Consider the following 14053-nt stretch of genomic DNA (forward strand, 5'->3'; position numbering starts at 1 on the left):
GGCTCCAATGCCTGGTAAAGCTAGGCTGCCCTGGAGCAGGTAGATCCCAGCCAGCGATGGGCTGAGGAGGCAGGCTCTGGATTCGTGGTACGGTCGTGGTTCTAGGAGGAACTGGGGCCAAGGTCCTGGCAGCGGTTGGCGGCGGCAGCCTGATGGTGTTCTAGGCTGTTTCACCTGACAGGGCGGCCACCTCGCAAGGCTGGCCAATCTGGGGAGATGGTCAGCACACCCCTGCCAGGAAGGACGGAGGTGTGTCCCTGCTGGGCTTAAATACAACCCAGAGGGGAGATTACCCACCCTCACCCCATCTCCATCCCACACATACCTGCCCCTGCTGGCACCCACAGGACAGGTGGGACTCGAACCCCTGAAATACTGTGGGCCCAGCCACCTCCCATTGACGTCCCCTGACTTTCCCAGCAGGCGGAGTGGGCCCTGGGAGAGTGGTGAGCATTCTTCTTCCCACTGGCCCACAGGCCTGATCTTCTGTGGCAAATCCTGTGTTTAGTAATGTCTGCTGTGAGCCCCCCCGGGGCGGCCGGCCAGCCAGCCTCACCGGGATCTCATCATTCTTCCCCCAGTGCCCTTCTGTACATGAACACGGATTTCGAAGGCGGGGAGTTTATATTCACTGAGATGGATGCCAAAACTGTTACTGTAAGTAAACTGCCTTGGCTGGCAAAGCTGATGTCAGTGGGTTGGCTGAGGAGATCTATGTTGTTTTCCTTCCTAGTCCATTCCTCCAGAGTGCCAGGTTTTGTTATCATAGAATATCAGGGTTGGAAGGGACCTCAGGAGGTCATCTAGTCCCACCCCCTGCTCAAAGCAGGACAAATCCCTAGACAGTTGCTTGTTTGGGTTTTTTTACCCCAGTTCCCTAAATGGCCCCCTCAAGGATTGAACTCACAACCCTGGGTTTAGCAGGGCAATGCTCAAACCACTGAGCTACAGGAGGCCCCATGGGAGTTCCTGAACCGGAGGCTGGTCCTACATATCTTGTCTCACAAGTGTCCAGCATTATGAACTGCCCATGGTACACAGGACTTTGGTCCAACTCCTCAAAAGTATTTAGGAGTTCGATGGGAGTTCGGAAGCTGAATACTCTTTTGTGGGATCGGGACCTTAGAGTTCTTGTTCCCTACACTTAACGCTGAGCAGAGCAGTAAACAGAGCTGCTCTGCTGCTTTTTCCCATCGGACAACGTTTTATGGCAGAGGACTTATACAAAATGCATGGTCTGATGATGCCTCTGCTATTCAGCAGTGCTTTCCATCAGAAGAGCTCGAAGCACTTGAGAAACATTAGATAAGTCTCATGCCTTGGTGAGGAGGATTGCGAGAGTGATTACTCCAGTTTACAGATGGAGAAACGGAGGTACAGAGAGGTGATGCAGCTTGCCCAAGGCTCTGCACCTGGTTAGCATCAAGGCTAAAAAGAGAACCCAGGTGTTGTGACAAACAGCCTTCTTCTTTGGCCACCCTGTGATGGTCTAGAGGGAACTTGTTCATGTGGCAGCACAAATGTCAAGCTGCTAACTCTGTCCACTGGGAGGTGTTCACATAGCTCTTCCACTCTCTGCTTGCGTGCGTCAGCCGAGCAGATTTCGAGCCGCCGGACTCGGAAGATGTTGTGTTTTCTTCCTTCAGTCACTGAGAGAGACAGAGAGACATGGCGGAAGAGAGAAAAGAGACTGGTGCTGCTGAATGAAATAACATAAGAAGATAAGAAATCGGGTCAGACCAAAGGTCCATCATAGCCAGTATCTGTATCTACTGTCCGACCCCATGCCCAGGTGCCCCAAAACAGGAACCTAGGCAATGATGAAATCTCTCTCTCTCTCTCCCATCATCATCCTCCATCCTCCCTGGCAGAGGGAGGCTAGGGACACCATTCCTGGCTAGCCATTAATGGCCATTTACTTACTGACTTATTTTATCCAGTTCCCTTTATTTTTTTTTATAGTCCTAGTCCTAGCTAACTCTCTCTCAAGTCCTCAGGTAAGAGGTTCCACAGGGATGCGTGAAGAAGAACTTTTTTTTTTTTTTTTTTCCCTGCTGCCTACTAAACCTGCTCTGCTGCTCTCCTGCTCATGGAAAAAGTGATGAAAGTTTTCAGTGCAGGCAGGGGCAGCAGGAGTGGAGCTCAAGGAGTAAAAGGGACACTGGGGGATGGGCCACAGCCCAGGGCTGGCCAGGTGCTGAGCCAGCCAGGGCTTTTCAGATGACTTCAGCCTCCCTCCAGTCTCATCTAAACAATAACATCCTCATCCTAAGTGTCTTCTGAATTCTAGGTGTCCATCCCATTCACCATCACCATCATAATGGTGCAGCAGAGGAGTGTAAGGTCTTCCAGTAAGGTCTTCAGTGCCTCTCTACAACGCCACTCTACAACAATGAGGGAGAGCTGAACCGTTTTACTGCTTTGTTTTACACGCACAAGTTTCTGTTCCTCCTCTGTCATCTGTGGTTAGGTGACCAGACAGACCAGACAGCAAGTGTGAAAAAGGGGAGGGTATGGGTATAAGAAAAAGAAGAAAAAGAAAAGAAAAAAAAAAGGACTTGGGTCCCTAAAAAATTCAGACATCATGGGTGGAAGTGGATGGAAAATTTTTTAAATTTTTTTTATTTTTTTCTTGTATAATACATAGGTTGGGAAAAGAGTGTACATCTGGGTATAGTGCTTAGATTATCCACAAATGCAAAGCTAGTTTTTAACAGTCATATGATACATAGAGTGCGTAATCAGCAATAACCCACCTTTAGGTGAATAGATTTAACAATACAGTTTAGGTATTAGAATTCAAATACTCGGATACATCTCTTATGAAAAGTTGTACAGAGATTTGGTTGTGGAAAGCAAAATATATCAATGAGAGGGGAGTGTCCCTCAGTAACTGAGAATTAGATTGGTTGTCCATTTAGAAAATACAATCCATTAGGAAAGTATTTGTTACTTTCCCTACTAAAGCCGTGTCATAACCTTGCTGCTGGCATCCTGTGCGCCTACAATCACTCACGATTCCTGACTTCTGCAGAGGGTGGATTTTTGGAATCTCTGATCCATTAAGTAAAAGGTTTAGATTAAGACACAACTTTTATTTAAAAAAAACCTGACAGGTTGGCCGAGGATCCTACTCCATGTGGTTGCCCAATTGACTGAGCTTCTGCACCCCCTAGTGGTCAAATTTAAAGCAAGAGACAAGTTGGGTGAGGTACAAAACTTTGCCTCTCTTGCCAACAGAAGTTGGTCCAATAAAAGATACGACTTCCCCCACCTTGTCTCTCTAATATCCTGAAACCAACATGGCTTCTACAGCACTGCATCATAGAAAAGTAAGGTCATCAAATCCAGCCCACTGCACTGAGGGAGGACCAAGAAAACCTAGACCATCCCTGCCCACCCTGTTGTTAAAAACCTCCCGGGATGGGGATTCCACAACCTCCCTGGGAAGCCTGTTCCAGAGCTTATCTCCACTGAGAGTTCTTATAAAGTTCTTCCTAATGTCTAACCTACATCTCCTTTGCTGCACGTTAAGCCCATTGCTTCTGATCCTGTCTTCAGTGGACATAGAGAACACTTGATCCCTGTTCTTTTTATAACAGCCCCTCACATATCTGAAGTCTGTTATCAGGTCCCCTCTCGGTCTGCTCTTCTCCACACTAAACATGCCCCGTTTTTTTTAACTTTCCTCGTAGTTCAGGTTTTCTAAACCTTGGATCATTTTTGTTGCTTTCCTCTGGCCTCTCTCCAGTCTGTCCACATCTTCCCTCGAACGTGGCACCTCGAATTGGGCACAGTACCCCAGCGGAGGCCTCATCGGTGCCGAGTAGAGCAGGACAGTTACCTTCAATGTCTTACAAACGACACTCCTGTTCACACACTTAAAATGATACAAGTGATATCCTGTTAAAGAAATAAGCCAGTCACAGTGTGGGGTTAGACTGTGTCCCCATGCTTGTCTCCAGCCACCTTCATTTAAAGACAGAACATATGCTCGCTGTGAGTCCTTTGAATTCAGTTCAGTGCTGATAAATGCAAAGTAATGCACGTTGGAAAACATAATCCCAACTATACATATAAAATGATGGTCTAAATTAGCTGTTACCACTCAAGAGCGAGATCTTGGAGTCATTGTGGATAGTTCTCTGAAAACATCCACTCAATGGATGTTTTGACAGCGGCAGTGAAAAAGCTAACAGAATGTTGGGAATCATTAAGAAAGGGATAGATAATTAGAAAATATCATGTTGCCTTTATATAAATCCATGGTATGCCCACATGCAGATATGGTCACCCCATCTCAAAAAAGATGTATTGGAATTGGAAAATGTTCAGAAAAGGGCAACAAAAATTATTAGGGGTATGGAACGGCTTCCGTATGAGGAGAGATTAATAAGACTGGGACTTTTCAGCTTGGAAAAGAGACGACTAAGTGGGGATATGATAGAGGTCTATAAAATCATGACTAGTGGAATGGAGAAAGTAAATAAGGAAGTGTTATTTACTCCTCATAACAAGAACTCGGGGCCACCAAATGAAATTAATAGGCAGCAGGTTTAAAACAAACAAAAGGAAGTACCCGGTAATTTTTTCACACAACGCACAGTCCACCTGTGGAACTCCTTGCCAGAGGGCGTTGTGAAGGCCAAGACTATAACATGGTTCAAAAAAGAACTAGATTCAGGCAGTCTTCAGACTTACGACACAATTGGTTCCTGAAAATTGCATCGTACGTTGAAATGTTGTAACTCGGAACCGCAATCCACTCCAGTGCGGGGACAAATGTCGTAAAGTTGAAACCAATTGTTGTAAGTCAAATCAGAGTGTCAATTCAGAAACATCGTAAGTGCCATTTGTTGTAAGTCAAACGTCATAAAGTCGAGGACTGCCTGTAAATTCATGGAGCATAGGTCCACCAATGGCTATTAGCCAGGATGGGCAGGGATGGTGTCCCTAGCCTCTGTTTGCCAGAAGCTGGGAATGGGCGACAGGGGATGGATCACTTGGTGATTCCCTGTTCTGTTCATTCCCTCTGGGGCACCTGGCATTGGCCACTGTCGGAAGATGGGCTAGATGGACCCTTGGTCTGACCCAGTCTGTCCGTTCTTGTGTATGAAATATCAACGACCCAGTTCTCTGTTTGAAAGGCACTTTCGGAATGAGGAGTCCAATGCCAGGCCTTTAGAGAAATGTCTGTGTTTTCAGAAGTGCTAGTCACCCCTACGGTGTGTCAGTTCAGCCTGGATACTGCAGGAGCTCCACAGCCACGCAGGCTGCAAGGGAAATCAGATTGATTGACCGGGGCTGGGCCAATTGTCCTGAAATTCAGGAGTCTTTTGTATTCCAGCACTGAAGATTACCCTATGTTAGGAGTGACTCTGCAGGAAGCGGGGGGCAGGGGTTGGTTTTATTATCCCAGCTGGTCATTTTGCTGACTTTAGAACTGCTCCCGCATTGAGCCATGTGGACCAGGCTGAAGCAGGCAGTTTAAAGTCACCACACCCGCCGCAGGACATCATGCAGGGCCATGCTTCCTCGGGGCTTGCCAGTCCCCCTTGCAGAGCCGTTGCAGTGATTGAATGTGAATTCAGCCAGGCTAGATTGCAGCAGCATCAGGGTCAGGTTTGCTTTATATGTTGTTTATATAGCTAGCCACAAGACAAGTTATCCCAAAGCCAGCTTCAGCCATCTCTGAATATCATCTGGCCCCATCAGAAATTACATACGTCTTCAGAAGAGGGGAAAGAGGAACATTACTCGTGTTTCAGACATTCCTGGTTTCCAAGGCCAGAAGGAACCTTTGTGATCATCTTGTCTGACCCATGTATAGCACAGACCAGAGAACTGCCCCAAAATAATTCCCAGAGCAGATCTTTTAGAAAAAATCCCATCTTGATTAAAAATGGTCAGTGATGGAAAATCCACCACTACCCTTGGTAAATTAACCATTGGAACAGTTACCCTCACTGTTAGAAATGTGTGCCTTATTTCCTTGTATGCAGTCAGAGTGTGAAGGTCAACTGGATCTCATTGAAGGGACATCTAATTATTACCTAGTTTGAGCACAGCTGGTTTGCAGTGACTGAGTGTGTTGCATTGAATTTTGCACAGACTTTGCACACCGCCTCATCTTTTCTGGATTAATCCTCTGCAACCGGATGGAGCCGTTCTTCTGGAGCTAAATGCCTATCTTGGCACTAAGGTTTTGAGTATCCTGGAGCTATCCAGAGAGATCCATTAAAGTCAAGGGCCTGAACTGACGGGAATCCAGGGCAACACAAGAGATCTGCAGTGTGCTGGTTCTTTGCCAGGAGTCTAAATGCTGGTTGTGTTTGCAATGTTTTACCTGGGTTTTTTTACAGGCCTCTATCAAGCCAAAGTGTGGGCGCATGATCAGCTTCTCATCCGGAGGGGAGAACCCCCATGGGGTCAAAGCGGTCACCAAAGGCCAGCGGTGCGCTGTGGCCCTCTGGTTCACTTTGGACCCACTCTACAGAGAGCTGGTGAGTTCTTCCATCGTGACAGGAGCAGAGATGGTCACGAGTGGCACGGGCGGAGCTAGTGAAAACCCAGGGAGCTCCGTCATGTGCAGCAGAGAGGCCCCTCTGCCTAGCCTCAAAGATGCCTGGCTAGGCAGCGGTGTTGTGCCTGCCTCGGAACCAGGGATGTTTCCCTGGTTAGGTGGAACCCATCCTCAGGGCCTTGGATGCTGCTGTCATGCTGTACAGAGCGTAGGGTTAGGGATGGAAAGGGACTTTGGGGATCAACCAGCCTCCCCCAAGCAAAACAAACCCTTCTCCCCGCCCCCAGTGAATGCAATAACTGCATTGTAGCAGGCCTGGACTGGGAGTCAGGAGATCTGGATTGAGCTGTGACACCTTCACTTCTCTGGGCCCCAGTTCCCATCTGTACGGTGGGGACGGGCCCCTCTGAGGCAGGACAGGGGCTTGCGTCAATAAATTTGGCCATGTTTGGGAGCTGCGTATTACGACACTGCGGGGTGGGGGGGGAGGGCTGGGCAGAACGTGGTTATACTGAAACCTCCACTTAGAGGGTGCCAGGTCTCTGTGTAACCCACTAGCTGGTGTGATTTCTATGTCCCCTGCTGTGCCTGGTCTGAGGGGGTGAGTCTGTTACAGCCGCACTCACAGAGCTGGGCTCGTTGGCTCAAGCTGCAGAGACTCGCGCGTTTCTTCTGGAAGTCGTAGAGTGTAAGGGCAGACGGGACCAGCAGATAATCCAGGCTGACCTCCGGTATCTCCCAACACCACCCAGTCACCCCCTGGGGTGGGCCAAGATGGCAGCCATCACACATGCACCAGTCAAGTCCTGGGAATAATCCTTGAAGGGGACTGGCCTGGTGCATAGCCCTGTCACCCTAGAAGAGGATTTGTTGTATTGGATCAGATCAGTGGTTCCTCAGGTCCGTCCTGCCCCAAGCATGACAAAACGCTTCAGAGGAACACACAGAAAACCCATAGTGCACTGGCCCATTGTGCTCTGTTGTGGGCCAGGGGCTACAACCTCCTTCCTCAGCCCGTAATGTGTATTGCCTTGAAGCTGGGCCGCCTCTACCCACATCAGCCTGAGCTTCCAGAGCTGCCTCTGTCACTGACAGGCATCCAGACTGGGGGTGGGATTTTCAAAGGTCTTCAGAGAGTGAGCTGCATGAGACCCAGGGAAAGGAGTTCCTTGGTCCCCCAGCACTTCTGAAAATCTGCCATTGTGTCTCTTATAGCAACGCCGTATCGGTCATTCCCCGCGTGAGGGACGTGTGCAGGGGCGGAGGGAAAGCTCAACGACTCTGCGATTAACCAGCCCTACCTCCCAAGGGCTGTCTACACTGCAGCCAGGGGTGCGAATGGCGCCTCGTGCAGACCTGCGTGACGTGTGCTCCAGCTAGCTCACTGTACATGGCCACGAGGGCCCCGCAGCGTGGCCTTCACGTGCGAGTACGTCCCGGGCTTGTACTGCTGTTTGTAGTGAGCTAGCCAGGTCCATCTGCACAAGCCACCGGTCACACCCCAGGCTGCAGTGTAGACATAATTCCAGTGTCCCTGGTTTGTTCTAGACCCCAATTCACCTCGCAATTCTGCCATCTTCTCACCTCCTGTTTCTGTAACCTCTTTTTTCCTCCTCCAAAGACTGGCTCCTGCCAGTGAGCGCACAGATGGGTCAGGATGCTAAAGCAAATGGATTTGAGCTAAATGCCCAGAGGGTTTCCTGTGTGACCCTTGCATGGGCTGCGTTTTTGGCCAGATCTCGAAACAGGGCCTGCAATCTGGGACTGGCTCTGAGGGTGTGTCTACACTGCAAACAGACACCTGCAGGCTAAGGTCTGGGAGCCTCCCGCCTAGGCCCCAGCCTGAGCACGAACATCTATGCTGCAGTTAACCCATCTCTTTGCTCAAGCCCCCCGAAGCCCAAGTCGGCTGGCAGGGGTGAGCCGCAGGTTCTTAATTGCAGTGTAGACAGAACCTTGGAGCGATGTTTATGCTGAGCATTAGTGACACCTAGTGGACAATTCAGTTAATGACCAGTATCCCATTGAAAAGCCACAGCAAAGGGGGAGGACCAGGAGCGCACCCCTGCTTTCAGCCAGTGATCTCGAAGCCCTTAACAATCTTTAGTTACTTCAGCCTGGTGGGGCCCTTTTCACTGATGGCAAAATTCTGGTAGGGGGGGTTAGACGGCTCCCCCAGGGCACACAAGCAAGTCATTGGCAAAACAGAATAAAGCCCAGGAGCCCTGACACCGAGTCTGCTAATCCAGTTGTTAGATGGTGCTGCTGCTTTCTGGGTTCCTGGGGTCTGGCGACCGCAGCCTGTCCATCCCGTGGGGCTTTAGTTTAGGACACATGGACATGGCGGCGCTGTCGTTATTTGTGTTACAGTAGCACTACAGGCCCTGTTGTGCTACATGCTGTACGTGCATCGGACGAGATCTTCCCCAGAGACCTTAAAATTGAATTTGACTGTCTTGCCTAAGGGTGGGGAGGGGAAACTGAGGCACGGAGTCATGGCAGAGCTGAGAATGGCTCTCCCAAGTGCCGGCTTAGTGCCCAATCCATTAGACGGCACCGTGTCCTCAGGTGAGTTGTGCCTAGGTCTTACACTGGCCTTCTGTGCCAGGATGAATTTCCTCCTTGATGGAGAAATAGCTCAGAGATGACAGGAGCCACCGACACTGCTGCTGCTGTTTATTCCTCCTCCTCTTCTCTGCAGGAGCGAATCCAGGCAGACGAAGTGATAGCGACGTTAGACCAAGAGCATCTAGGAGCCAGCGACCTGAACATCAACCCAAAGGACGAGCTCTAAACTAGGCCAAGGACTTTCGATTAAATATTTATTTAATATTGTTAATCCTATTAGAACCCTTTTTATTTTTATACAGAGCCTCGGTATAAATTAACTGGTTAATATGAACATGGCGCCTCTGTGTTTTGGCACAGCTCCCTCTGGGCCCCATGTGTGCACCGCTCCCTGCTGGGGCTGACTCTTCCTGCTGCATTCACGGGCCTTCCCCAGCACTTTTTCGGGTCCCTCTAGAAGACAGGCTCTCTTCCCAGGGCTCTCTCCCCAGACCCAGACAAGGAGAACATCGAGTGAGGGGTCCTGGAGGATCTCACGCCCTATTCCCAGCAGGGCGGTGACTGCAGATTGAGGGGAACTGTACAGTTCTTTCGTTGTCCTGGGCTCGTGCAGTGTGGGTCAGACCTGGCTGGGTTTTTTTGTGTGTGGTGTCTCCCCTTCCAAAGCCATTCGCCATTTGAGGAGTTAGGTCTGAATCCTGCTCTGGGAAATGTACAGGCTCCTGGTACATGGCCCGCATCTGGCCATGCATTGCTGAGCACAGCCAGGTGGTTGGAATTGTCCTTTAAGAAATCATGTCCGCTGAGCACAAGATGGAATTGCTCTGCAGAGGGCTCCCGGCAAAGTGGTGTGATGAAGAAAAGGGGACTAAGCCAAGCAGCTTGATTTCCAGCTGCTCCAGCGGGAGATTGGCACTCTCAGTGATTGCATTTTCCCCAGTAACAGCTTGCGGCACAGGAAAGAAACTCCGCCTCTTGCTGTCACGTTTGGGGTTCTGGGGCAGGAGCTGGTGCCGCTACTGGTGAAAGTTCAGATGAGAATTCCCCAGGCCCATGCAGAACAGTGTCTGACAGTGTCACGGATGTGATGGTGACATGCTGCAGGTGTGCGTTTTGCATCTGTTCATGGGCAAGATGCTGTAGCTACATCCTCTCCTGGAGAGTGAGCGCATGCCCTGCCCCAGCAAAGGCTGTTTATGCTCCTGTCGGTGTTATGTGCTTACTGCGTTCTTCACTCGAAGTGTGATGCCGTGAAGGGTCTGGCTTCTTCTGGGGGCAGCGGGGGCTGTTTGTTAAGCTCACGAGCTCTGGTAGGCCACTAAGTCCATATCTTGCTGTGTCATTGTCTTCTCCACTCGTAGGGTGACTATAACCCTGGGGCCAGGATGGGAGGGCTACAGGATCAGATCCTCAGCTGCTCTAAATCACTGAAGCCAATGAGGATCCTGACCCTCAGTGCTGGCCCCATGCGATCAGCTGCAAAGCAAAGCACCTTGGCAGGCTGGGGCCTGTGGGGTGGGGTTCCCAGTGATACCGTCCCTTTGCCAAGCAGTGCTGCTGGGAGCTGGCCCGGTGCCTGGCCCTTGCTCAGAATCCCTCTGCGCCCCCAACCCACCCTCCAGCACTTCGAGGGCATTGGGAATCTGACCCCATTCACTTGTTCTCTCTCCTCTATAATGTAGCTAATGCTGAACCTGCCCCAAGTTTTCCTGCTCTGCAGCAGTGCCCTACTCCTCCTGGCTGCAAAGCCCTTCCTCAGGGCTTGTCTGCTTCCAAAGCCGCCACCTCAGCGGGGAGGGAACTGGTGCTCAGGGTTCAGATAGGCGTCTGTCAAAATGCCCAGCGGCTTCATCCCTTAGCGCAGGAGCGGAGCCATCTCAGTGCCGGCTGCTCCTGGCTGCAGGTCGATTCGTGACCAGCCCCCGAATGGGACGCAGATCCATACTTGCAAGGGAAGAAGGGTGTTTACCGCGTGCCCCTCAGCCAGAATTTGCTGCCACCTTCCTGCTGAGGCTGGGAGGGGGCAATTTCCCTCAGCCCACGTGGTACGTAACCATGCCAACGGCCAGCCTTCGCTCTGGCCCTGCTTCCCAGGGGTTCCAGCCCCAGCCCCAGGCCTGGTGCCATTAGCGGTTTTGTTTCGGCAGTAAGACAGAGTCAGCATGCAGGTGCGGTAGGTTCCCGCCAACGTGCTGCGAGGTTGTTGCAAACCTTCAGCCTGTTTCTTTTCTAATATCCCAGCTCCCCTGTAATGTCTCTTCCAGACCCGGGGTGCCCTGTTCAAACCGCAGGAGCAGCAGTGCAAGAGGAATGGCGAGCTCTGTAAGCCTCTGACACGCACTGACCCCTGGTGCCTAGTTTATTAATCAGCAAACGCTGTCTCTATGTTGTTCAAGTGGGTTTACGTGGCTTCCCCCTTCATTAACGCATACCTGACCTTAACACTAGCTCCCACCCCGTCTGTGCTGGGGTTGGGGGCCACTGGCTTACCCTGCCACTGCAAATCCCAGGAGCCCTAAACCACCCCCCAGCTGCCCTGCAGAAGCAAGTCTGCTCATCTATACCCACCTGCTGCCCACTCCATTTCTCATTGCCGCCGAGGCCAGCAGGGCCCGGGCCTATTTACATGCATCTCCATCGGTTCCTGCAGCCTTCGGTCAGCCGGTGAGAAAAGGAACAACACATCACATGTGCTATTGTGCTCCCATTGCAGGTTGGGATTTGGCTGCTGCTATTTTGCTGTGAGCTAGAGAGCTGTGTCTAAACCCAGGGGAACAGCCTTGGCCTTGGGTAATTTATCCAGACAGGTCCATTAGCGGCTGGGAGGAGGCCTCGCTGGAGGAAGCATTGGTTTTTGCACTTGCAGTGGTCACTTGTTCGCACAGCTGTACGTTGACTGTTGGGTAACACCTCCTTTGCCTCTGGAGCACAGGGCAGTCGTAAGCACAACAACCACTTTCTCAGGTTATTCGAGCTGACCCAGTTTTCTCAGTGACACTGGGTGTGGCCCGTGGGCTTTGGAAAAGGCGTTGAGCACTGTAGCGTGTTAGTTCCTTATTAACTAAGCCAGACCCTTCCTAGTACTAAAAACAGCAGCTAGGGCAGGTTTAGCAGAGTCTGAGTTATGTCTGCAAAAGAGCCTAAGGGAATCTTCCTAGCAGCCAAATGGACGTAAGAAGGTATGGAGCTGACTGCCAGGCAGGGTGTTTGCGTTTGGGTGGGGATGCGACAGCTGAAAGACATCGCTGAGCTATATTACTCAGAAGGGTTTGAGTCAAGTGGGATGGTCCTTTTCTTCCCATCGTTTATCCAGCCCAGGCCTCCCTGCAGCAATCTGCCCGCTCCTGCAGCTGGGGCACGGGGCAGTTCCCCTCTGTGTTTTTGTGTCTCCCCAAGGGATTTATGACACCGTATCATAGTGCTGGACCTCGGCCATAAGAACCCTTTGCCCTTAGTGAGGGTCTCAGCACTTTAGAGACAAGATGACAATCCCCGAAGACGTTGGTAAGTAAATCTCTCCCCTGAGATGCAGCGCAGTGACGGCCCCCATCATCAGAGCTATGTTGGTGCCTAACTCCCTTTGGTTGCCCATTGCGAGGACGCAAAGGCAGGACCATCAGGGAAGTACCTCTTGAACCTGTACACTAGGGAGTGGGCCTCTCCTTGGCAGGCTTGGAAAAGCCGCCTCGGCTGCTTGGCAACCAGTGATCTATTACAGCACCCGTTCCCCACATGTCCCGCTGGGCAGAGCGGATTGAAAGGGCCACCCGCAGCAGGGCAGTTGGATGAGGGACGTTAGGGGAGGCTGCAGAAGCCAAGTTGCCCAGCTCGATAGCCACCCCCCAGAACAGAGGAGCCGAAGGGCACATCCAGAGGGGTTGGTCACCTTTGCTTTCCAGCTCCTGGGTGGCTACAAACCGCAGCATTGCAAAGCTGGGCCGTGCCTAGGGAAGTTTACAGCAGGCAGTGCTGGCACCCCCGTGCTAAACCCCACCTTTGCCCCAGCGCAGAGGCCATGCCTGCCATCTGCCTGGTCCCAGCTGCTCGTGTTCTAGTGGGAACCTCAGCTGCCAGCTGAGAGATGTTTTCTGTGAGTTTTCATCTACGAAATAAACCTCAAATGGTGATTTTTCAGTGTCAATGTGCTCCGGTACCAATGGCGTCAGTCAGGGACAGGCTCCTTTAGCCTAACAGAGGCACATCGGGGTGGGACCTGGCCTGAGACTCTGGGATTGGGAGCAATCCTAGTCACTGCCCTCATCAGCCACCCATCTACGTCCCAGCATCCTGCCAGCTCCCCAGGCAGGATGGGGAATGGGGACCAACTCAGGCACTGTAAATGAGGCCCAGACCAGGAGCAAGGGGGAGGAAATGGCCTTGCCTCCATGTGCCAGCTCTCACCCCTTCCTAGAACCTGGCTCCAGCGCGTACATGCCACAGCCCCGGGGCATGTAACCACAGCCCCAGCCCAGTGCTAACACCAGTCGAGCTGGTGCACGGGGTTTAATCTGGGAAAAGTTGAAATGCAGAAGGTCAGTTAGCCTGCCACGCCCCCAGAATAGCCCCAATTTAGAGTGAAGGAGGGGGGGGGCGTGTCACCCTGAAGGATCCTGACCCTACTGATCGCTTAGGGCAGTGCTTTAACGGGGCTTGTGTGGTCGCGGCGCAGCGCTGGGAGAGAGCTCTGCCAGGGCTCGAAAAAACCCACCCCCCAGGAGGGGCATAGCGCCCAGCGCTGGGAGCGGGACGCGACCCTGCCAGGGCTGGGGCACTGTCTACACTGGCGCTTTCCAGCGCTGAAACATGCTGCGCTCGGGCGGGTGTTTTTTCACACCCTTGAGCGAGAAAGTGGCAGCACTATAAACCGCCAGTGTAGCCAAGCCCTTAGCGTTCCCAGCCTGCCTTCAACTGTGCTCCAGCCACACGCTGAGGCCCCGGAGAGCAGTGCAATTACTCACATGC

General features: G+C 51.7%; 1 protein-coding gene across 2 annotated transcripts in view; it reads left to right on the forward strand.

Moving 5' to 3' along the window:
* The window catches only part of P3H2 (prolyl 3-hydroxylase 2), a 113116-nt gene extending 103728 nt beyond the window's left edge, over positions 1-9388 (forward strand). For both annotated transcript variants that reach the window (XM_039489463.1, XM_039489464.1), the window contains exons 13-15: positions 582-657; positions 6363-6503; positions 9225-9388. In XM_039489463.1, the coding sequence (XP_039345397.1) occupies positions 582-657; positions 6363-6503; positions 9225-9317 (310 nt within the window). In that variant the 3' untranslated portion in view covers positions 9318-9388. The remainder of the gene's footprint in view (positions 1-581; positions 658-6362; positions 6504-9224) is intronic.
* The last annotated feature ends 4665 nt before the right edge of the window (positions 9389-14053 follow it).

The sequence above is a fragment of the Mauremys reevesii genome, linkage group 9 (genome assembly GCF_016161935.1).
Source record: "Mauremys reevesii isolate NIE-2019 linkage group 9, ASM1616193v1, whole genome shotgun sequence".
In the NCBI taxonomy this organism is placed as follows: domain Eukaryota; kingdom Metazoa; phylum Chordata; order Testudines; family Geoemydidae; genus Mauremys; species Mauremys reevesii.